Source organism: Dermacentor albipictus, chromosome 6 (genome assembly GCF_038994185.2).
Source record: "Dermacentor albipictus isolate Rhodes 1998 colony chromosome 6, USDA_Dalb.pri_finalv2, whole genome shotgun sequence".
Lineage (NCBI taxonomy): Eukaryota > Metazoa > Arthropoda > Arachnida > Ixodida > Ixodidae > Dermacentor > Dermacentor albipictus.
In genome coordinates, this window is record NC_091826.1 from 93,298,096 (window position 1) to 93,321,489 (window position 23,394).

The window sequence follows — 23,394 nt, forward strand, 5'->3', positions numbered from 1 at the left end:
TGTTTTGGATTCGTATTTGCCGTCCTGTATGTACAGGGAAACTTCCGCGGCGTCCTTGCACTTCCCTGCGATGACAGCACGGCAATCGCAGCTCCCCGCTAGGATTTGTCTGCTGTCGCCGATCTTCAAGAATCAATTTCGCCTACAATTTCATGCGTCCACACCATAGATAACGAAGTAAACTACGCTGAGCTTCACGCATCTCGCTGGTGCATTATTTTTCGTTTGCGGAATAAACCTAGCAGTCACTTCCGATCAGTGCGAGTTCAACACTTCCCTCACGTGGTAGACGTGCCCCACTTCAAATAGACGACTTTCTTTCTCTAAATTCTTTCACGAAAAAAACTATGAAAATCTTGTAATTCCTGAAACCCGGTTAAAATTAATATCGGCACGCTATTTCGCGCCATCGCTACCGTTTGACAGGACGCCAAACACGCAGCGCGTGTTGCTGACGCCGTGAGTAATCCTACCACATTCGCGCAACTATTCGTCAGATGGCGCTAGGGGTCGGAAAGACAGGGCGCCGCCTAGCACTTGCAACCTGCCCATGCACACGACAAAAGTGGCTGGAGTACACTTGTCGGACGGAGAGTTTGTTATTGCGCTCATGCAATCGCTAGCCAGTCGAGTGGATCCAGCCCAACCTTTTTAAAGCGCATGTTTTATAGCTAGCATCAAGTAGCGATTAACTGGATCCCATTGTCTCGTCTCTGACCTCAACGCAGGCTGTCGCAATAATCTCGACCCGTCAGTGACGAGTTCCTGCACACAGTGCAACGTAGGGCTGTCTAAGCCCGACTTTCACTCGACTCGCCTCTTTTGTGTTCATGTAAATGCAGCTGCAACCGACAGAAAATAAGTCAGCACCACCTCGACCCCTTCTTTCCGTCCACAAGACCGAACGCTTTGATGAAAGTACGAAACACTGTCGTCTCCACGCTGCTAATCGTCAAGCGCAGCGTCGAGTCATCCGCTAGAAGCATGGATACAAAGAACTCCTACGGCGCAACTGCCTTCCCCACCACCCTCACAGTAATGAAAGTCGATTTCGAAGGCTATGCGTTTGCTGTACTAAAGGGGACGTTGACGTCATGGACACCATTTTAGAGCTACAGCAGCTTCAAATAGAGAGAGAAGGGAGGTAGGAAAGGCAGAGAGGTTAACCAGGTTGAGTCCCAACTCAGAACAGCTTTAATGTTTGTCAGTGGCAAATGTTCCTGGAGCTCAATTTTCTTTCACAGTGTGAAATTGAAGAGCAAGGACTAGAAAGCACGCGTTGCACGGCGCAGCACTATCGAACTGAAGGGAACAAAGGCTGCGTATTTCCTATACTATACTAGAAACTATATAAACTATAGATTATGAAAATCCTAGCTTAAGGATATTTACGCTTTAATATCGGACGGCTACGCCAATATTTTCTTGCAACGGATAGAACATTTGATGCAGCTTATACGTGAAATCGAAACTGGTGAGACTCGGTAAACCGCAACTGGTGAATAACATGTAACTATTTCTAAATGTAAGTTATTTTTCAGGTACGTTGCGTTGCTACCTTACAAGAACGCTGCGTCTGCCTTGGGCCCTGAGAAATGTTTGCGAGTTTACGTGACGGTATGTAACGTCACCGAACAGGCGCTGATCGCGGCAGATCGCGGTGATGCCCGGATGTTCATCATCGCCACGATCGCCAATCACCTGACAGCGCGTGCCATGTGCGTCCGTGCTTCGCGTTCGTTTGACAAGAAGCACCAACGGTCACAGTCGGAGCGCGTTTCCATGCTGCTGTAGGTCCCTTCAGTGGTTTCCTGTCATTGGAGATGCCGGTAGTATTTAAGAGCGAAGACGTGCGCTCCTTGCTTAAAGGCAAGCGCATTGTTTTGATGGGCTGTTCAAGTAAGTACTCAGACCATTCCGTTTTCTTCATGTGCTTACTATAATAACTGTTGTTCTGCCCCTGTCAGACGTAAGAGCCATCTATAAAGACCTGGTTTGCCTCTACCAGCACAACCAGTTCGTCTCAAACGAGAAGTTAAAACTGAAGGTAAGCGCGCTTTCAACAACTGAGTACGTGCCGTTCTATATTTTTCATGTCTCATTCATCGGGCTTGTGCTGCTCTCTTGGCCATGTACAGTAGTGAAGTCGGCTGTGCAATTATCGCGTCTCAAGGCTCATATGAGTTTTAAGAATTCAAGCACGCTCCGAGTGGTTTCGTTTTTGGCAATTGCAAGCACTGGTAGACAGGTCAACGAGGAAGGGAGTCGTGGTGACCGGGGGGGGGGGATATGGTATGCCTCCCCCCCTCACTTTATCCTGATATTTCTGTCTATCAAGATAACGGGCATAAAACGGCGTGCGATGGCACCCGCCTGCCCACTATGAAACAAACTAAAAAATTACGCGGAAAAGCTTGACTGACGAAGCTATAGTAGGCAAGCCAACTTGGAGATCTGCCTGGCCCGGCTGCGTAGGCGGTGCAGCGGCCGCGTTCGATTCCTGCAGCCGCGTTCGGATCGAACGCGGTGGGAGTTACAAGAACGCGCGTGTGTCCAAGGGTGATTCCACGTATTCAGTTTGCAACAGTTCGCCGAGGGTACTCGAGCGCGCGCTCGGATCGTGGTACGCGTCCCAATTTCTTCCAGGAGAAAGCAAACTTCCGCGTGGCAGTGCGTCGCGGAGCGCTTTGCGTTCGGGAAACCAGAGATATTTGTGTCGCGTTTTCGGTCTTCGCTTGTTTATTAAATGACTCCCATCGGCGCAAGGTACCAGCTGCGTTGCACGCAATTATGAAAGCATGAAAAAAAGCAAAAAAAAGTTTCTTTGTTCCTTTTTTTCTTTTTCTTGTGTGTCAATCCATAAAGCTAACACAAAAGTGGATCCAAACTCACCCTCACGAAAGCAACGTGCCCCCTTTAAGGTGGCGCAAATAAAAAACGAAAAAAAAAATAAACAAAGACCCGGGGGGGGGGGGGGGGGCACGGCGAAACTATCAGCGCCAAACCAGTCGAAATTGAAGAGTGACATGTGATTGTTTTGTTTATCTGGAGCAAAGTAACGCTATATAAAACATCAAGATAAAAACTTGTTGCATATTGATCAGCTGGTACTCGCCATTAGATTTAGGTCCCCTTTAAAAAAAGTGGCCAATACTATTTCTAGAGCCCTGCTTTGCTTCGTTTTTGTTAGTCCAGCTGTTGCTCTCGGATGTTAAAGCTGACCACTTATTATTCTCGCGCAACTTCACGTGCTTCACGCACTCTAATTGTACTGTAGCCTTTTATGTTCAGAGACACTTACTCTCACTGCACCCGCCGCGGTTGCTCAGTGGCTATGGTGTTAGGCTGCTGAGCACGAGGTCGCGGGATCGAATCCCGGCCACGGCGGCCGCATTTCGATGGGGGCGAAATACGAAAACACCCGTGTACTTAGATTTAGGTGCACGTTAAAGAACCCCAGGTGGTCAAAATTTCCGGCGTCCCCCACTACGGCGTGCCTCATAATCAGAAAGTGGTTTTGGCACGTAAAACCCCATATATTATTATTATTACTTACTCTCACTGTGGTTAATGTTTTATCAGCCAGATTTTGGCAATAATCTGGAAGTTTAGCGTGCAATGGGAATACAATTTTTGATGAGCTGAGTTGTAAAAAAAAATATTTTTTTTAGGTGGAAGAGAGTGCAGATTAGTTGTCGGTCGTTTTGTACGAGCCTAACTGTCTCTTTGGTGCATATCTGACTGAAAAAACAAATTTCAGATGGAAGAGAGTTCCTTTGGAGACATCCTCGTTTGTCACGGAAAGAAGTACAATGGTCGTGGTTACAAAGAGGAGCGTCTGTTCAAGATGGACAAGACAACCATCGCGTTCTACTTCCTTACCAGAGTCTACAATGATTACGTAAAAGCGATCCTGGAAGGCATGGTCGACGAATTCGTGCCAGACGTAATCATCGTCGGATCTTGCCTCTGGGACATCACACGGTCAGTGGTGCTATGTCATGCATCTCTATCGCAAAAGAAACTTGCAGCTTGTTTCATTGATCCAGCAAACACCCCAGCCAAATCTCGTTGCTTCTGTCAGTGGGCATTGGTCAAGTGGTGCATTAGACCTAATATAGAAGTTCGCTATTCAATGGGTTTTCAATCTCTTACTAGAACAGATCGAATAGTGAAACTTTGCCTCATGGCTCCGCAAGAGTCCAGCTCCTTTCCCATGATTTTGGCCCAGCGGCTTTGTGGCGGCAGTCGAGAGGAAAACATGGTGTCTTTGCAGCGTGTCTAAAAGTAAACTTGTAGCTTAAAATTCTGGGCTATCACTTAATCTTGCATTGCGTGAGATTCAGATAACGATCCTACAGGTGCTGTTCTTGCTTCTGAATTTTTTTATTCAGAATTAAATGCTTAAGTATAACAAATTGGAAAAAGCAGTATTATCAAACCCAAGTGACAGTGATGGAAGGGGGAATGTGCAAAAGTTGGTATATCATGCCAAGTTGACGGAGGCGAAATGCGAATACACCTATGTACTCATATTTAGGTGCACATTAAAGAACCCCAAGTGGTCAAAATTATTCCAGAGTCCCAAACTACGGCGTTCCTCATAATCAGATGGCGGTTTTGCCACGTAAAACCCCATAGTTCAACCATGCCATATTAATGCTCGCAGGAACTTATGAGGCGTTGATTGCACTTCTTTTGTTGACAGAGCTATTAATGCTGGGCTGTTGTATCAGCTTTTTAATCTCCTAAATGTGGTGGGCCTCTACACTTATTAGTTGGTTACAGTGTCACGGCAAAATGGGAAGGTCAGTTGTTATGGGGTTCACCTACATGTGCTACAGTGCGTTTATATACCTTCTTATATAATGTCTGGGGGTGGTAAGTCATAGCAATCTTGTGTTATCCAGAACATTAGTTCAGTATGTTCTCCACAGCTCTTGACAGAAAACACCAGCCTCTGTCACGGCGCGGCGTGAAAACTACAATGCCTGCAAATGTAACAGACTTTGCTTTCGATACTTCAAGAAGTTATAGATGCATCATCCCTGTTATTCCGCTTACCAGTATTCGGCAGTTAGACAAGGAGTAATGGCCGCTTGTTCTGAAGTGTTTTTTATTATGTACAACGGTGTGCAAAGTCTGGCTACTCATTGAAGATTCTGCTACACCAAAATTGAAATGAAAGGCAAATGAACAAAACCTAAATGAGAGAACAATATATATAGGGGAAAAATCAAGAAATTAGAACTTTTTACAGCCGCTTCGATAGAGTTAAAAGAACATCTCTCTAAGTTACTTTTAAAAATTGATTGCATCCGAGCTACAGTGTACTGGGCATCACTCATGGCTGTTGGAGGTCTCATTATCTCTAGGAAGAGCCAAGGGGATCTCAGCTTTGGTGCTGTCTGCAGCAATTTAAATGCATTTCTGAAACATGCGTTGCAAACCATGGCAGCCTAGCAAATTTGCAGAGCAGGCACAAAGCTACCATAGCTTCCACAGTGGCAGCGACTTGTTGATTAGAAGTGGACTGCAGAGAGTCTTAAAACCAATTTTTATTTCACACTTGTATCTCAGTCACATCTGCTTTTTAGTACATTTTTGCTTGAAAAAGTTTGTATGAAATTTGCTTTTTTCGATTGCCCGATAATTCGGAAAATTCTGCGGTGCCTTTCCGCGTAAGAAAAAACGAACGGTGGCTGTACTTATTTGCATAAAACGACAAACTTCAACAGAACAAAATTTCTATATAACAAAGTAAATTGAAGATTTTACCAACTTCGTTATATCGAGGTCTAAGTGTATTCTTTTTCCTGTTTGCATTTGACTCGCACCTCGAGCATTTATCAGGCTTTTTTTCATCAAAGTTGCGTGTCATTACTGTTAACGGAATTGTTTATTGTTACTTAATAATTGAGACGATGTTAAGTACTTCGGTCTGAAATCCAAACAAAATATTACCTAGGATTGTCTGAGTCCTAGCAAAGAACAAGTCCCCTCATTGAAATTTTGGCTTCAGCGATATTCCTTATTTTAGCACCTTTAATCACAGTCAACCTTGTAGTATGGCTTGTTTCGTGGAACTTGCGTTTTATAATTTCTTATCCAATGCACATGCTAACCTCGTGCATGCTTGTTTACAGCATGTTTAGATATACAATCAGTTTGTTCCGTAACTGTCCTGCCCCTCTGCACAATAAATTTTTTTCTCGAAACTATACCTTTAATTGGTGCACAACCCGTCGTGGTGTACAATGTTGCACTGCTAAGAACAAAGTCGTGAGATGAATTGTGAAAAATACCCGTACGCTGTGTGTTGGTTGCACGTTAAAGAACCCCGAGTAGTCAAATTCTGTTCGGGGTCTCCCCCACTACAGCATGCCTCATAAACAGATTGTGGTTTTGGAATGTACACCCCAGAATTGAATCAATTTAAATGTTGCCCGTACTCCGCGCCCTTCGCAAAGCTCGTAGCTGTTTTTTAACTTTCACTTGCCATCATCTAACAATGCTGTGTCTATTTCAAACAGTTGATTTGCAGTCTTTTTTTTAATACTGCCTCTTTAATTCCACAAGTGCCTGTTTGACTGTTTCGGTCCAATCACAGATTCTGCGTTCAGAGACTTTGCACAGGGTATGACTATTTTGTAAATATTTACTATATTCTGAGAACCTCTTACTGTCTGACACGATATTTTCTATGTTGAGTGCCAAATAGCTTTGTAAAAATTTCGCTGCTGTGGCGTAATCTGCCTGTGTGTGTGAATTTGTATATACGTTTTGTATAGTTATGCTTCTTTTGGGAAGCTGCAATAGTTTGTTGCAATACTGCAACAGTCTAGAATGACCCCATTTTGATTTTGGCTGACCCACTAAACCATTTGTGTACTTCAAGTCTGATAAAAAACATTCATATTATGTAACGCCCCCTCCTACACAGGGCCTGTTAGTCAAGCTGACAGTAATTATCAAATAAATAATAACATTCGAGCCTCGTTATTCGAGCCAAAAACACCTTTGGTATACCCATTTTCATTGCAAGCATGTATTCGTTACATGCTGATGCAAGGAGCACTTGAGGGGTTTACATCTTTGTCCAATAATTTGTTACTACATGGGCTCATTACATCAAAGTTAGGTCAACAAGGGCATAATAATTAGGTGCTTGATCGTCACTTTCTTGTTCCGTTAACACTGCCTCCATTGCCATTTCCTCCACGATTGTTTTCTGCACAGGGTTGCCCGTTTTTCCGTTTTGAAATGTACCCTTACAAGGCCACATTTGTCATCTGCAGCTGGGGGCCTAATGGTGTCGAAGAATACAAGACAAACCTGGCCGTGTTGTTCACCGAACTGAAACGAATACTCCCACCAAATTCTCTAGTGATTTGGCTCACGGCGGCACCTCTGGCCCAGGACGTGCGAGGAGGATTCCTCATACCACAGCTCGAGTTCCTCAAGTACTCACTGAGATTTCATGTCCTTGAGGCAAACTCCTTCTGCAGAGAGGTGAGCAGTGCTCATGTAGCCTCTCGGTAACAAATTCACTTGGGATACGGAGGAGAAGGACGAGTTGAACTATACTGGTTGATCGCTCTTTAAGGACGAGACATGTCAATGCAACGATTATCTCTATATGCCATATACACCGGTAATAAGCACATTTAACACGAAGAAAAAAAATACTTTGTGGAAATGTTTTCCGCACTAGGGGAGCAACACTAGGCCAAACACTGCAAGGGATCTTTACCCCAAGCCACCCATGGCTTCGTTTAGAACTAACAGTTCTGCAGCCGAGGATCTTGCATAGGTCTGTCTCCTCTGATCATCCTCTCGCAAGAAAACAACTCACCTGCAGAACTCCTTCCTCGTCCGATGTCCCTGCTCTAATCTAATGAATGGCGCTTGCTGCTTGTCATTCAGTGTTGGCCGAAGGCATTTAGCCTGAAACTGATCTCAATACCGAAACTCAAAAAGGAAAAAAATATTCGTCTGGTGGTTTGCCTGTAGGGAGCACTTGTCCAACTCTGATGGAATATAATTTATAAGGTAAACACTTGCGCTTTGATGTGCCAACCAACGGCTTTTGATGTTGTTTATGCTATAAATCCATGTATGCAAGTTAATAATAAACCTAATAAAACTTTAGAGCCAAGGCTGAACTTTGAGAGTTTCCAACTAATTTTACGGCAGCAAACTGCCTCAATTACGGAAAAGCATTTCAAAATGCCTGGCGTGGCACTGACTTACTGGTGATGTTGGCTAGATGCAAAATATTAAAAATTCAATTTTAGTCTGTTTTCTGTTCTAAACGTCTTGCACGAGATTTACGAAAACAGTTTTGTACATTACTCGTTAATACAAGTCGGTTTAGTTTCTTTCGTGTTAGATAAACGATAGGTTAGTTTAGGCATTCTGTTCGAGAATTGAATATTTATTTGACTGGTAAAGATGTAATAATGATTGTAGAGAAAAGAACAGGGATCTTCACTTTCTTCACTTTTGGGACTAGACTGCCAAGCCCAACATGTGTGCATAACTTCACAGATTTTATGGCATTTTCATATATTTCCACGCACTGATACATTGAAAAACTCCCAAAATCAGCTGTATAGAGTCGCATGTAAACTTTCTAATTCAGTATAACCTTTCTATAGTACAAATGATTGTTTTTGCAAATGGATCACTGCAACAACAATGTATGGTAAAAATTCTCCAATGATTGCGATACACTCTAATGAAAATTTGAGCACAGCGCTGTACGCGTTTTCATTTCGCATGTTAATATTTTGTATTATGATTATATAGATACGCAGAAGAGAATACTGCGAGTAACGTGCTTTATTTCCGTACGGACGACGTGTGCTTCTCTGGCACCATGTAGTAGCCATCGTTGCCTATATTGCAGAGCACTACGCTTTTCTTCTCAAGCTTTCGTTCCGCCAATGACGAGAGTGGCCCTTCGTCGTGGGGAAATCGTGCCACCAGTGTTAGCAGTGACAACACCCAAGAGAGCATCACATTGAGCCTTACTCATAGAGCCGCTCGCAATTGCCCCCTTGAAGGAGCACTGCCTCCCCGCCCCCCTTCAGAAGGGCAGATAAGATCACCCACATGACTGCAGCGGTCATGGCCTGCCGGAAACTCGGTGCATGCACAGGCTGTCTCCCCTCCGCTTTTTTTCCACCATGTGCTTTCACTGTAGCGTACTCTTCCCCTTTCCTCCTCGCACGCTCTTCTTTTTTGCTGCTCTCCGCATTTGCTAGCATCTTTTGCTGTGCTCGTTCGCATGGTTACGCCACCGAGGCTGAACGACGTCACTCAACGCAGGAATGGGCGATTACGAGCTGCGCTTAAGTATGAGCGTAACTCTATGAGGTCGTCTTTTGCGTTCACGATTGCGAACGTTGGCGCCTGGAAAACGTACGTAATGGGAACGTATCAACGAGTTTCTACTGTATATCCCGTATTGCATCTGTGCTCAGGGAAAACATTAGAAAGATGCCTGCTATTTCACCTACTCCACCCCCCAACCCCACCTCTGTCCCTCTTGTGTCTGGGTTCTTTTACAAATCTTTAACTTGACAGGCTGGCAGGTATGTCTGTTTCTTTCAGAAGAACTTGCCCTTGGCTTAGTTAGTACTTGCTATGAGACATAATTGCTGCGCAAAGTTCCCTGCCTGTGTCGTTATGATTGTTTTGTTTCGTGTTTGTGGTTTGTGTGAGTTATGTCACAGAGCCTCTGTTGCGTTGGTCGTTAAACGAAATAATTGGATTTTACTTTGAATTGTTTAGCGCCTCCTTAGGCACTCTGCCCAGCTAAGAACTACTGCCTTCCCTTCTATTGTAACACTCGCACACTTTGGTGCACCCTACTTCTGTCCATTTTGTAGACAGCTGACAAGTTTGGAATCGATGTTGTGGACGTCCACTACCACTTGCGCATGCTGTTGGAGCATCGAGCCGAAGACGGAATCCACTGGCTGCCCCTGGCTGTGCGGCTCTGTACCAATCTGGTCCTCACACACATTGCCTTATCATGGGGTTTGAAGCTGCCAGAAGGGTAAGTGACCTTAGCGGAAAAGTTGCAGTGTCGTCAGAACATTATTATTGCCCTGTAGGTCTTGCAGGGGCAAATCATGTCTGCCGAAATCCCAGAGGCGGAGGAAGGCTTGGGAGAAGGAAAATAAACCTCCACCCAACTTGCAGCACCAAGATACAAATGAAATCCTTGTGGGTTTCACAGAAAAAAAAGCTTTGTAGTTTAAAATAAAAATTTGGTCTGGTCGAGAGATTAATACTGCAACCAACGCCTCTCTGGTGGGGTCGCTCTACCACATGAGCTAACTGGGAGGCTTGCGAATTGCAGTGCGAGGGCGAATTAATCTGCAACTTGAAGTGATGGAAGCTGAATATGGCAGATCGGTTCTGTGGAAGCCAGCAATGTGGAGAAAGGTGCATGAAAGGTAAAATTGACATCCACCTGACTGTCACATGTACATGGACATGTAATGAGGAGGGAAGATAACCGATGGTCATTAAGGGTTACGGACTGGATTCCAAGGGAAGGGAAGCGTAGCAGGGGACGGCAGAAAGTTAGGTGGGCGGATGAGATTAGGAAGTTTGCAGGGACGGCATGGCCACAGTATATGACCGGGGTTGTTGGAGAAATATGGGAGAGGCCTTTGCCCTGCAGTGGGCGTAACCAGGCTGATGATGATGATGACTGTCGCAGGAAACTACAGAAACCCGACGCTATAAGAAAGGTCGCCTCGCACTTCAATCGGCGAGCCTCCTGGTTAGCCGAGATGGTAGAGCAATCACCCTTGGAGGGTGTTGGTCACGTGTTCAATCCCTGGACCAGGACGAATTTTTTTTGCATGCAAAGAATTATTTTCGAAAAACCCATATGAATTTCCTTTGTTGCTTCATGCTACAAGTGAGGTGGACGTTATTTTTCCGTTTCAAAGTGAAGCTTTCTTTGCCTCTTCTCCTGACTTTCTGGACACTGCTGCTCCTGTGATGGTCTTGCCTCGCGTGTTGCTGGGTTTCTTCCAACCCCACGAGCTCGCACTTGCCTCCACCCATACTAGGACCCATCGATGTCCTCCTCACGCATCGCTCCATGCAGGGTGAAGTAAACAGCGGTGCCAGCCATGGCGGCCGCTATTTCTATGCCCACTTCTAGGGATGCGTTGCCAGCGCATGTGTGTATGACTGATTAGTAGGCAGCACAGAGTCCTGTGAACAAGAATACTGTGGAAAGGCATAATTATGTGCTAATATTTAAGAAAGTAATAATTTTGATAGTTTACAGTCAAGTATACTACCGTATTTACTCGAATAATGATTGCACTTTTTTGTCAAAAAATTTGACGCAAATTCAGTGGTGCGATCATTAGGCTGGTTAAAATTCTCTTGAAAAGAAATAGTTCTTTTTTTCATCCCACGTTTGCTGCGGGATGACGACAGGTCAACAAACAGGCGGCTTCCGCTGTAATAGTGCGGCACACTAAAACAAAAATGGCAGCCGGCGAAGCAAGCCGAACGTACCGACGGCGATTTTTTTTCTTTTCATGAGTACATTACATGCATTGAAAATTTCTTCCATATCAGTAATGAATAATATCATTAAGATGGGCAAGTTTGCGACAATAACGTAGCCATGTCCACTTTGAGGGGTCAGAAACAGAGATGGGCGCGCTTAGCTGCCGGTTACATAGAAACACATGGCTGGCATGCAGCGGAAACTGCGATCTTCACTACTATCCTTATACGGCACGTTTTCTCTAAGGTGGGCGAATATCCTAGCTGTGTTACAAGCATCGGCATATGCATAGAGTATACTTCTAATGTATCAGTGTAAACGTGGCCACTATTATTGCCGCTCGCGATTTGTTGCATGCCCACGAGTGCAGACGAGAAGAATCGAAAGGCGCCTTTTTGCTGTTGTTGTTGACCAAAACCATTATGTAGCCTACAAATAATAAAGCCAAGGTAAGTTTGGTTGTAGCTTCTTTTCGTGGAAGTGCGGAAAGTGATGAAAAAAATGGAATGGGGCATCTGCTTAAGAATGTTTGGTGCGTTGCGTGCAGACCGCTTGGTATGTCTTCGAGAGTCATTGGCAGATGGTAAGCGCGATCATCATTAGCCACACTTGGTACACGACATATCGCTGTGACAAATTCGAGGTGTGATCATTACACGGGAAAGAAAAAAAATATAATTTTCTCGACAAAACTCAGAAGTGCGATCATTATGCGAGTGCGACTGTTATTCGAGTAAATACGGTGTTAAGCTGCTTCACTGGGCCATGACGTGCTGTAGCCTGAGATTCTTTTGAAATGCGTTATGACCGCATGTTGGTGTGATAATTTTGTGTACCATTCAACAGGAACTAGGCTGCATGACAGTCGCTGTTCTGTTCTACAGGTGGAAAATAATGCGCTTAAGCATTCCTATAAAATAGACAGTCGAATGTCAAATGACCATTTTCCTAGGCATTGCTGTTTTTTAGGCAGATTTGCACAATGAAGCTGCATTGCTTGGAAACAAATGCTTATGCTGCAATAGCAATAAAATTCCTTCAGAAGATCTTGATAGTAAAAATAACTAGTCAATAAATGACGAATTGATACATGATTATTGTTACGTAGTTGCAATCTAAGTACACATTTTTATCGTGAACTGTCATTTGTCACACTTCGGCAGCACTCTTCGGATCAGAGCATAAACTAAGAAAATGAGCTTTTAATGAAGTTGAACAAAGAAAATGGCTACATTACTGTGCGTCTTGACTTGACAAGTAGAAGAATGGAAGAAAATGAACGAACAAAATGTATATTCAAAAGGATAACAAAAGTAGAACAGATAAGTAAAGAAAGCTTCAGCTTCGCCTATAAGAGCGCATCGTGATAGCATTCAAAGATCCTTGACTGCTTCTCATGCTTCCCGACAACTGCAGCTTATGTAACCGTAATGTATTGCGGGAAACAATGGCAGCGAATGCTATGCAGGAAAGCGAGCTTTCTGGTAGAAACGTGGCCTCTTGCGTGGACTGCAAATGCGCGAAGGTGAGTGCCATCTGGATGCTGGTGTTGCAAGGAAACGAGCTCAGTGCGCCGCTCAATGAATAGTAGAAATGCTGGAAAAGGGGTTTATGTTTGAGTTTCCGCATAACAAAATTGTATATTCAAATTACAATCCAATGCTATCATTTCTGTAGGTTGTGCATAAGGTGTACGTTACGATATTTTTTATGCATTTTGCTTTCAGAAATCCAATTAGTTACGAATCTCATAAGCAGTCTGGAGCAAGTTTAATTACTACGTGGGCGGCCACGACTAAGCGTGACCAGATGAGTGTCGGCTTCTTCCAGAAGTATGCAATTGTTATCAAAATTCGAAAGCAGATATGTGATTGCTTCAGCCTCTTTATTAAACATTGTGAATAAATGTACACAGTAACAGTAGGAAGAAGTGCACTGATCTAAACACCCTTATTGATTGATGTAAGCTATTTGCCAATAGCAGCCACATATGGGAATATGCTGTATCCCGAAATATAGCGCCTGAAGAGGACGAGCAGGCTCCTGTTGAGAGTGTTTGAGAAAATGTGACTTCGCGCTCTGCTTGTAAGCTTCGCGGGCAGCGCACGACTTCCAAATTTGGCTGAGATGTGCACAGCATCGTATGCCATTCGTGGGCTGCGTTTTTTCACCAAGCTCGAGGAATAGTTCGGGATCCCTATAAAGCCTGTTGGTCGGTGACTTGGCCTCTTCGTTTTTACAGAAGCACATAGTAACAGAGTTTTGCAGTGTGATCAATGCCCAACCTAATTTCATGTGTTCCGGCATTGTGACTGAACAGGCAAGTGCAGACGTGACCTGCAACTGCCATGGTGGCTTAGCAGCTATGATGCCGCGCTGCAAAACAGGAGGTCGTAGAATCAAATCCCGGCCACAGCGGCTGCATATCGATGGGGGCGAAATGAAAAAAACGCCAATGTCCTATGTATTGGGGGCACACTGAAGATCTCCTCGAGGTCAAAATTCATCTGGAGTTCCCCCACTATGGTGTGCCTCATATTCAAATTGTGGTTTTTGTGAATAAAACCCCCGAATTCAATTAAGATGTAAGCTTTCACTCATTTGCGTATTCAAAATTTTTTACGTGGTGCCATGTTAGAGTCTTCAGCTCAGTGCACTTTATGGTCATTTCGTGAGCTATGTCAGGCGTTCTTATTGCCTCCTTTGTGTACACTCTGCCCATTTTTTTAGTGGCCAATTCATCACGGACAAGGAGAGGAAGCTCATGCTGGCCGAAAAGAATGGTTTTGACTACGCGACTGACGAGGACAGCAAGGGCGAATGCAGCAGTTTTCCTGCTGAGCTCTCCTTCAGCACCATCCTTGGATGTGACGAGGAAGTCAGGAATGAGGTGAGCTCCAAGTGCAACACTGACGGTTTCATGGCAGGAGCTATAGAGTCTCCTGCTACTGTACACTTGCATTACTTTTACTTTGGCTGCAATTGTTTCAGTTTCTCAGCGAAGGTCTGGGCAGGCGGCCATGCAATTCTGTGAGCCCAAAATTTTGTTTAGATTGTAAAGTTGGCCTTCACCGGATAATTTGAACTTGACTAATGGAACATGCGTGCTGGACCCCTATGGTGACCCTAATGGTGAACCCCTTACTGGAAGCTTCTGATTTCATGATTATTAATAAAATAAGAGTAGTTTTAAGTAATTTAACTTTATAGAGACTGTCATAACTAAAGTTTTTGATGGGTTTAGCGCCATTTACCATTCATCACACCATTTCTTTATCTTCCGTAAGTTTGCGTGTAATTTATCCTGGTCTCCGACTGTATCAATTTCATTGTATATAAGGCAGTCATCTGGAAAGAGCCTGATGGAAACATCTATTTCATTCCGGCGGTCATTTATAAATAAGAGCAATAAAAGGGGGCCCAAAACACTGCCTTGGGGAACTCCTGACTTAACACATGAAATCTCAGACCTTGTACCACTAATTTTGACATCTTGCTCGCGAGAAAGAAAATGGAATGAGAACCATTGTGTAACAGAAGAATTCTTGAGCATAGCATCAATTTTTCTAGTAGTTTACGCCTTCGCAAAGTCTATGAAGATTATATCCGTCTCTCCCCGAGAGTTAATAGTTTCTGAAAGATCATGGACTAACTCGATGAGCTGAGATGTTGTGGATAGGCTAGGCCTTGACGAAAGCCATGTTGGTAGATAGATAAGTTATATTCATTAATATAATTTAACAGATCTTTCAAGGTAATATGTTCAGGCCTCTTTGAACAGGTACTAGTAATTGATAAAGGGCGATAATTTGCTAAATTGTTAGCACTGCGGCTTTTGAGTATAGGAACCACTTTACCCTGTTTCCATACCTTTGGTAAAAAACTGCTATGAAGTGAAGACCGAAACATTAATGCAAGATATTTAGAATTCCCTCGGCGCATTACTAAAGAAACTCGTTAGGGATGCTATCGGGTCCAGGGTGTTTCATTATGTTTAAATGAAGCAAAAGGTTGAGCACACCTTGTTCAGAAATTTCAACGTCAACAATGGGCGGCCTGTCAATGGAGATTCAATACTTGGCATAATACCGTTATCTTCTGGGAACACAGATGCAAAATTTTCATTGAAACTCTCAGATGAAGGATGTTCCTTAGATTGTGTCAATGAGCAAGCATTCAATGATGGATTAATATATCTCCAAAATTTACCTGGTGCAACTTTTCGAAATTATGGGATAGTGATACCAAAGAACCTTTGTTTGGATTCTTTCACAAGTATTTTAAGATTCCTTCCAAGACACTGAATATGATTCTTTTTATATTTCTTACGTTTTCGTTTTAATTGTCTCTTTAAGTGTATTATTTCTCTTGTTATCCAAGTGCCTCTACGGCTAGTTTTCTTTATACGCTTCGTTATGTACAGCATTATAGAAGACATGACCAAATTAGCAAAGTACCCCCAGAGACAATCAGGACTCTGATTATGCATATGAAGTTCAGAGAGTCTCTCATAGGAGTCCTCTGGCAAATATAGAACCCTAACATCATCAGCTCTAGCAAAGCTTAACACAACATTTTTGCGGGGATGGTTGTCAGTGTTGGCGGAAAGGCTCAATTACAGCACTACAAGTTTATGGTCTGAGATAGCATCACTGATCTCACAGTCGAGTAGTAAAGGCAATAGGTGATTAGACACGAAAACAGGGCCCAGGATAGACGAAGAACGAGCACTGATTCTAGTATAGTCGGTAACCACCTGCTTTAAACCAAAACAAAAAATTGTGTCGTCTCCCGTTGAAAATGCTTTTCTTTTTGGCCTGCCCTGGGAAGATTTTCGAGCAGTAACTGTAGCTCGCAATGTGTGATTACGGTACCTACCCGATTTTAACGCGCACCATATGTTATGTCTTTTTTCAAGAAAATTTGGCTGAAAATTGCCTGCGCGGTTGCTGCTGAATACAAAACTGCCCTTGCGGTATTCATATGCTTTACCTCATAATACGTGTGCACTGCGGCGAAGCTGACTGTAGGAAGTGGGCCGTCGTTCTGAAACATGTATCAGACCCGTGGCCCTTTTTCATGCTAAAAGATTGGGTGCGCATAAGATTTGTACTTGGTTAAGGTCCTTTCATGTCATTTCTGCTTTATTTTTTTACATTGTACACGTATAAAGTGGGCACGCATTTGCTTTGTGGATGTGCAGTTCTGCGTAAATACTGGTAAATTAATCAGTGGTTTGTTTTGGTGCTTTTTCTGAATCTTGTTTAATTTGACCCGCCTGATAATTCGATCACTTTCATCGTTCCTGTGAGGGAGAGGGAACTCTGGCGCTGTGATCATTCACCGACTATGTGAGTGATTGTCAGTACACGTAATTGTCTGATCTTCATGCTTGTGGCTTCAGAATCTCTTGTGGCTTTGTTTACTATGTAAGCTTTAGCTGCCTTATTGACATCAATGTCAAAGCTGTCCTATTTTCCTCAACGCACAAGGCAGTGAGGCTGAAAACATAAATAATTGCCACAATTTGTCATTTATAACACAGTATTTGTTTGAAAATTTTGTTTGCGAAGTCACAAAGCCATTTGCAGCCAGGAAGACGAACTTTAGGCAAATTCATGTACGGTAGACCTTCGTTAAAAACCGTACCTGGTTGGGACGAAGGAAAGGTATGTGCAAAATGCTTGTACAGCTTAACAGGTGGCAAGAAATTTGCAGCCACTTACCCAGAAGAAAAGATACACTGAGTTTGCATATCAACGTGCAATGACACATTGTCCAACACAAAAACGGTATTTTCGTCCCAGCAAAAAAAAAAACGATCCAGGTGCCTTGTATAGTCTTCAAATAGCTTGGCCATTATCCCTGCTTTCCTGTTACTGCTATACAGTATGCCCCATGGCAGTTCAGCCACCTTTAAAGTACGTTAGCTTACTGAACTTTCCTATCACCAAGAGAGGCAGCTTCTCACTTCCTGCCCTGTTCACAAGAAAAGCAGTAGATTTTCTATCTTTTGTGTGTTTATTGCCTGCACAAACTTTCCTCTCTGAATGCGAAAATCCATTCTGGCAGCAACTTGTAGAACGGCAACTTCGTCCATATTAAATGCGTCGTCGGTGAAATGCTTTCACAGAAACTGGAGAGGTTACCCATTCTGTCAATCCTCCAGAACCAGTGCATCGACTGTTGTGCCTGGACTCGACCATTGCCCTGATGCCGGAGCGGGTCTTAAATCTTGACAGCCACCCATTGCTGCAAATGAAGCCCTCATGCTTGAACTGCAAGGGAGATTTCTTAGCTTTTTCGAGCAGTAGGGGCCTGGCCCGCTGACAGGAACGTTTTAAGACGTTTATCTTTTTTGAGCCAAAGCACCGACGCCTTTTCGTTATCCGGATGCATCGATCCCCTTAAATGACACCTTTTGGCATTAGCAGCCATATAACTGTCCAACACTATTTCTTGCATTCCACACGCTGTGACCCTTTGTCAATGGCAGGTCTCTTCCCCAGCTAATGCTGATTTCTTTGTGCCATATCCTATCCTGCAAATGATTTCAAGCTTCTCCTCGATGCTGCGCATTTGATGCTTCGGCATCTTGTCGTCCTTTCACACATGAAATATGCTTAGTGTGCCAATGTAAAACCACATTAAACCCTCAAAGGAAAACCAGTGCACAAAATAAACGACCGAGGAGCGTGTAGCTTCTAACAAGACGAATGATAGCATCGAACAGCCGATCACGTGCTTTGGGATGCGGCCAGCACCTTTCGCGGTGGACGCTTGCGATGTGCCGACAGCACAGCTGGCAGGGTGTGTGAGCAATGTCTCCGAGATAGCACGCGCAATTGCACTCCACCTCAAAGATTGCACACAAGTCGAACCACAGGTCGAGCCGCGTGGCCTGCTCTGGCTGTGTTTGATCAAGGGTGGCGGTGCAACGACTGCAAATTCGTTGCGCGTCTGTTTCACATGCCAGCTTTACAACGTGTTTTTAATAAGAATGTGCTATTTGAATCTGCATTGCCCCAAAATCTCGCTACGTAAGGAACAGCTACGCGTTAACCAACAGGCATACGATAAAGCACTGTAGTATAGGCAATCGCGAAATGCATTAAGTTCAATGGCAGCACTCTCGGGAGATTCACTTCGGCTACTGTTAAAGCAGAGCTATGGCTTAATCTGGTATATCTTAACAAAGTTCCACTGTGCTCACTATCATTCCCATGCTAGTTGAACCGCCATGATTTCAGCTCCCGTAGCACTCTTTACTCGTCTCTGTCCTTCCTTTCCTACTTTCGTGTGCTATGCAAACACTGCCGTTATGAGGCTTCCATAGACATTAGTGCCAGAGTTGCTTCTAGCAATTTTTGTACGAAATTGCGTGGCGTTAGCAGCCGTAACTCTTCTAAAATAAGTACACCTTTATTTCGGTCGTATTTTATATTCCGTTCCTACTCACTGTAGTTCTGACAGGTGCTTTCTTGTTTTCCAGAAGAAGTTGACTGAAATTTGCTTACGTTAAACTTCGTTTCATACTTCACAGGTGATTATGCAGAATCTGCGCAAGGTGTTCGGTCATAGAAAAGTCACTCTGCTGTTTTTGATCTGCGGCACTTTCTACAGAGTAACTACGTAATTAATATACCACAGCTAAAGCTTGTGGACATTCGGTTACGTCAAATCGCGTACGAACTTCTGTGTCTTTGTGCCACCTTTGTCTGCACATCCACCTAGCCTGGGTCAGGGAGTGACTAAGATGTATGCAAAAGGTATTTCTGTTTGATAAACCTGTCACCCTTGTCAGCCCCCAACACTGCATGAGAGAGTGTACTGGAGAAGATAGGGCCTTGTGACGATTACAGGCCGGCTGATTTGGCTTTGGTTCCCACTCAGTTCCCCATTGTAATGACTTGCATGCTCATAGAACACCATGAGATGCTACATAGCAGGCAGTAATCGGTGTGCACTTCACTTAAATATTGTAGGTGAGAAAATAAGCATTAAACTAACTTCTTACCTCCCGCAACCACCACTACTCCTCTTTTCTACTCAACCTTGTACATTTTATTCTCTTACACCTGCTCATCATGATAATGTGGACGCGACAGTGTCATTTAGCACTACGTGCTATTCATGTCTCAGATGTCATTATCTGCTAATTAGAGGTGTGCAAGTGCTCGAACATTTGATATTGAATCGAATAGAGAATGCTCAAATATTTCAATTCGTGAATCAAATATCAATTATTCGATTTCTCTAATGTATTCAAACTTCCATGTAACTGAATTTGAGGTTTTAGATTTAGTAGTAAAAAATTACTTCACGAATGTACAGAACATTCCTGGTGGATAGTTTCTTGTCAGTGATCACTTATAAACAAATCGCAAGGTCGGGCCATAACGGCGTTCCTACGAGTGACGACGCATACGGTGGAGATCGGGCCGAGCGCAATGCATCAGCGGGGTTCACGCCGTCCAAGATTTGCATTTTGCGCTGCCCAGCGCTGTAAATCTTGGACGCTATGGCTGACTGTGTTTGGTGATTGCAGCCGTCATCAAATGGCACCCTCAAAATAAAAATAAGTGCAAGAAGACACGGAAGGGAAGCAGGGGACGGGCACCTATCTGCCCTCTCCCCCTAGTGCGCATGTCTGTTCTCCTCTATCCTTGCTGTACAGTCAACCACAAAAGTTCGCAGACTATGGTATCTCAGGAAACGTCGAATTTCCGAGCAGCCTACAAGAGTAGCTGGGAAAACTGCACCTCACAATGTTGTTCTCATATTCGAGTCGACGATCGAAATGAGAATATCAAGCTGCATTACGAGGTTGTGGAGCTGTGCACCTTTACCTCAGATACTGTGGTTCATAAAATGTTCTGGTTAACTGTGGATGTGCATGGCTGTCTAGTATATGTGGGCCATGAGCCGTATCTTTCAGGTAGTCTTCGGTAAAGAAATATCGCAGTTTCGCCGGCAAGGTGAAGCATTGATGGCGAAAGTAAAGGGACAACTACGCGAAGTAAGGTTTGTAGCTTTATTGGTGTCGCACACTCTCGGACAAATATCACTCGATGAGCAAAAACACTCTGTCGCAACGTGAGGGACCGCCAACAATCGACACATGGGAACAAAATGCGCAGGAAGGCACCAGTCAGTTTTTCTTCGCGCTTGCCGAAGATCACTTCCAAAATACAGCGCCTTGTCCCGCACATGGACAGCCAAGCACAGCTACAGCAAAGGTAGAGGAGACGCGTATGCTAGGAGAGGGCCGATAGGTGTGCCTCCCCCCCCCCTCTACTGTAACGCGTGTTTTATCACGTTACTGCGTGTTTGCGCATTCCCCATCCCCCTCGCGCTGAGGAATCAACCCTTCTCGTGTTTCTCCGAGCACTTCGAGCTGTCGCCTACCCCGCAGCCTCCGCAAGTCGTTACGCCACAAATAGCGCAGTGTTGATTCCTGCATACTGCGTCCCGGTGCACGTGCGCCGATGGTGTTTTGCCACTTGAGATTTCATGTGGAAGGATGCTTGCATATACCTTTTCCTCGGTTGACATTTCTATAGTAATTTACTAGATTTACCAGCTGTACAGGTTTTGAGTACATGCTTGAAATGGCCAAAAATTTTGTTAAATCGAAACCGTGTGACGAAGTTACTTTTTCAACTCGAAAAAAAGAAATACACGTGTTTTGGTGGAACTATGGTCGGGAAATAAAAGAGATTCGTTACACCAAAATTTGACTGTAATTGAGGTACCTTCGATGAACGACCCAGCCGTGGTTGGTGCCCTATCACGCACAGTGTTCCCATGGTGTCTAATCTCCATTGGTACAAAGTTCGACCAAGCTGACTGGTCCTATTGGAATGATTTAAACGCTACGTGAACAGAGGGAACGCATGGAAGCATGTGTGAAAGTCTGGCTGATTAACCACTGGAAAACACGCTGATCACAGCGGATATGCGAGTTCGCTGCCCACTCGTGCCGTTTGGAGCTTTCCAGACCACGTATGAACTGGGTTGTTATTAGTGCTAGCGTGCTAATTTGGTCTTCTGTTTAATGAGAGTAGACCGTGTTATAAATCTTGATTCATAGATCGCCAAGTTACTTATACTAGTTATCGAGATTGTTGTAATGTGATTTTAGCATGGTGAGGATGTGCAGCACTGTGTTTATTGCCCAACATTTGCGAGCAGAAAAGTTTCTGTCAAATTTTCTGATATTCGACATTAGATTCGAGATCTCGTATTTGCACACCCTTACTGACTATAGGACTAACTTCTGTGTAACGAGGGAATAAATAGATGCGCTTGAACAGTCAGGTTCATTTCTGCAGTCACACATTCCAAAATCATTGTTGTCTATAAATTAAATAATAACAGTTGTGTTATGTTTGTGTACCAGGCACATAATGTGGTACCAACAGAAGAATGTTGTTATCCCTGCAGCCTTGTTTTCATAATACCATGGAACTTCTCGCTGGAGCACCGAGTACTTTGCACTGTCTTCTGAAAGTGACCAAGATCAATACTGGGGCGCACTAAAGTCTTCTTTCGTTGTTTTTTTTTCGTTTCATTGCTACACGTACCTTTTTTTAAAGGTTGTGCGAAATGTTACTGCAATAATCTTGTTTCTGAAACCTCATCATGGTTTTTGTCTTTCAATATGAGGGTCTTTTTCTTTACAGCAAGGCTGTCGATGGCTAGGATCCCGGGATTCCTTCGTAGCATAACGTTGACAGAAAACTATCATTTATGGCTCATACCCCCAAATGCAATGTCTCATACCCGTATAAGGCAGAGGCTACAAGCACTTCGTCGTTCATAGCTTCGTTGTCCAACCACCTTCACAGTGTGGACTAGAGATCATTTATTTTTTTTTCGAATTCGTGTAAAATGCGTGCTTTCAGTCAGCTGCTATGAAGTTGCCCTGTCTGAATTCGTAGGTTGCCCTCAATCTGCAAGCTTCAGCTCTTTTGCCTGGTCATCCTCACAACGTTGTTGCAAAAAAATTCATTTTTTTAGCTGCAATTTTTACTTTTTCAGGCTTTGTTTTACTGAAACAAAGCTTGGTAAGTTTCTTGTGACATGTTTATAGCATCTGAGTGTAGTACAGCTTTCTACACTCATATTCGCGTTCTTTGCATCCACTACAAGTGCAAAACCTCCAGATGACCAGAAAAAAATGAGCCGTTTGCTGTGTATGTATGCCTTCAGTCCTCAGGGTAGGCCTATGATTCACTAACAATTCCAACTTTGTCACTGGCTCCTGCGCAGGTAATCAAGAACGCCATCGAGGTCCCACCATCTGAGCGACGGAAAGCACGCAGAGGCAACTGGAGGGCCAGACAGTTCAGTGGGTTGTGTCCCTTTCCTGTCGCGCGACAAAACGAAACATGGCAAGGTCCATGGCAGCCTGGTTTCCAGCATCAAGGACCAGGACCATGGAACAACCAAGGCCAGCCTGAGCCTGATAGCTAGAGCAATGGCTTCTAGCCAAACAAGTTCAGGAATGTGCTTCGGGATACCTTGCAGTACGATGTGCCAACGAATTTAAATATGAATGTTTATGAATAAATGGTTTAGAATAAACACGGTTTTGCGCCTAGGTTGTTTCATCAATGCCCGTTTTCTGAATATAAAAATAAATTGAGATACTACGAGTAGGTATCTATGTACAGCAATCTATGTGTGAGCGCGTAGAGTTGAAACACGAGTACATGCACGTGCACACACACGAGCACAAACAAATTATACCGAGCCTTTTGTTAGGCGAAGTTGCTGACTCACGAGTACGACGGGCGCCTTGAACGCACTGTGGTTTCAGAGGCAACTTGCGCAGATGT

The 23,394-nt window shown here is 44.0% G+C and overlaps 1 protein-coding gene across 2 annotated transcripts; it reads left to right on the top strand.

The window, feature by feature from the left end:
• The first annotated feature begins 1,678 nt into the window (after positions 1 to 1,678).
• Positions 1,679 to 23,156, top strand: LOC135907501 (PC-esterase domain-containing protein 1A-like). Of its 2 annotated transcripts, XM_065439198.2 has the most exons (8): positions 1,679 to 1,899; positions 1,968 to 2,047; positions 3,761 to 3,984; positions 7,299 to 7,512; positions 9,897 to 10,066; positions 13,020 to 13,076; positions 14,282 to 14,441; positions 22,826 to 23,156. In XM_065439198.2, the coding sequence occupies exons 1-8, from the start codon at positions 1,824 to 1,826 to the stop codon at positions 23,027 to 23,029; spliced, it is 1,185 nt and encodes a 394-aa protein (XP_065295270.1). In that variant the 5' UTR covers positions 1,679 to 1,823; the 3' UTR covers positions 23,030 to 23,156. The 2 variants fall into 2 exon arrangements, with proteins under 2 accessions (XP_065295270.1, XP_065295271.1); XM_065439199.1 differs by lacking the exon at positions 13,020 to 13,076 and having other exon boundaries at positions 1,685 to 1,899.
• The last annotated feature ends 238 nt before the right edge of the window (positions 23,157 to 23,394 follow it).

Bases quoted from the DNA above. Each gene is read 5' to 3' on its own strand.
- LOC135907501 (XM_065439198.2), top strand. From the start codon at position 1,824: ATGCCGGTAGTATTTAAGAGCGAAGACGTGCGCTCCTTGCTTAAAGGC. The intron at 10,067-13,019 runs GTAAGTGACCTT...AATGCTATGCAG, and splicing joins GGTTTGAAGCTGCCAGAAGG to GAAAGCGAGCTTTCTGGTAG. The intron at 14,442-22,825 runs GTGAGCTCCAAG...GCTCCTGCGCAG, and splicing joins ACGAGGAAGTCAGGAATGAG to GTAATCAAGAACGCCATCGA.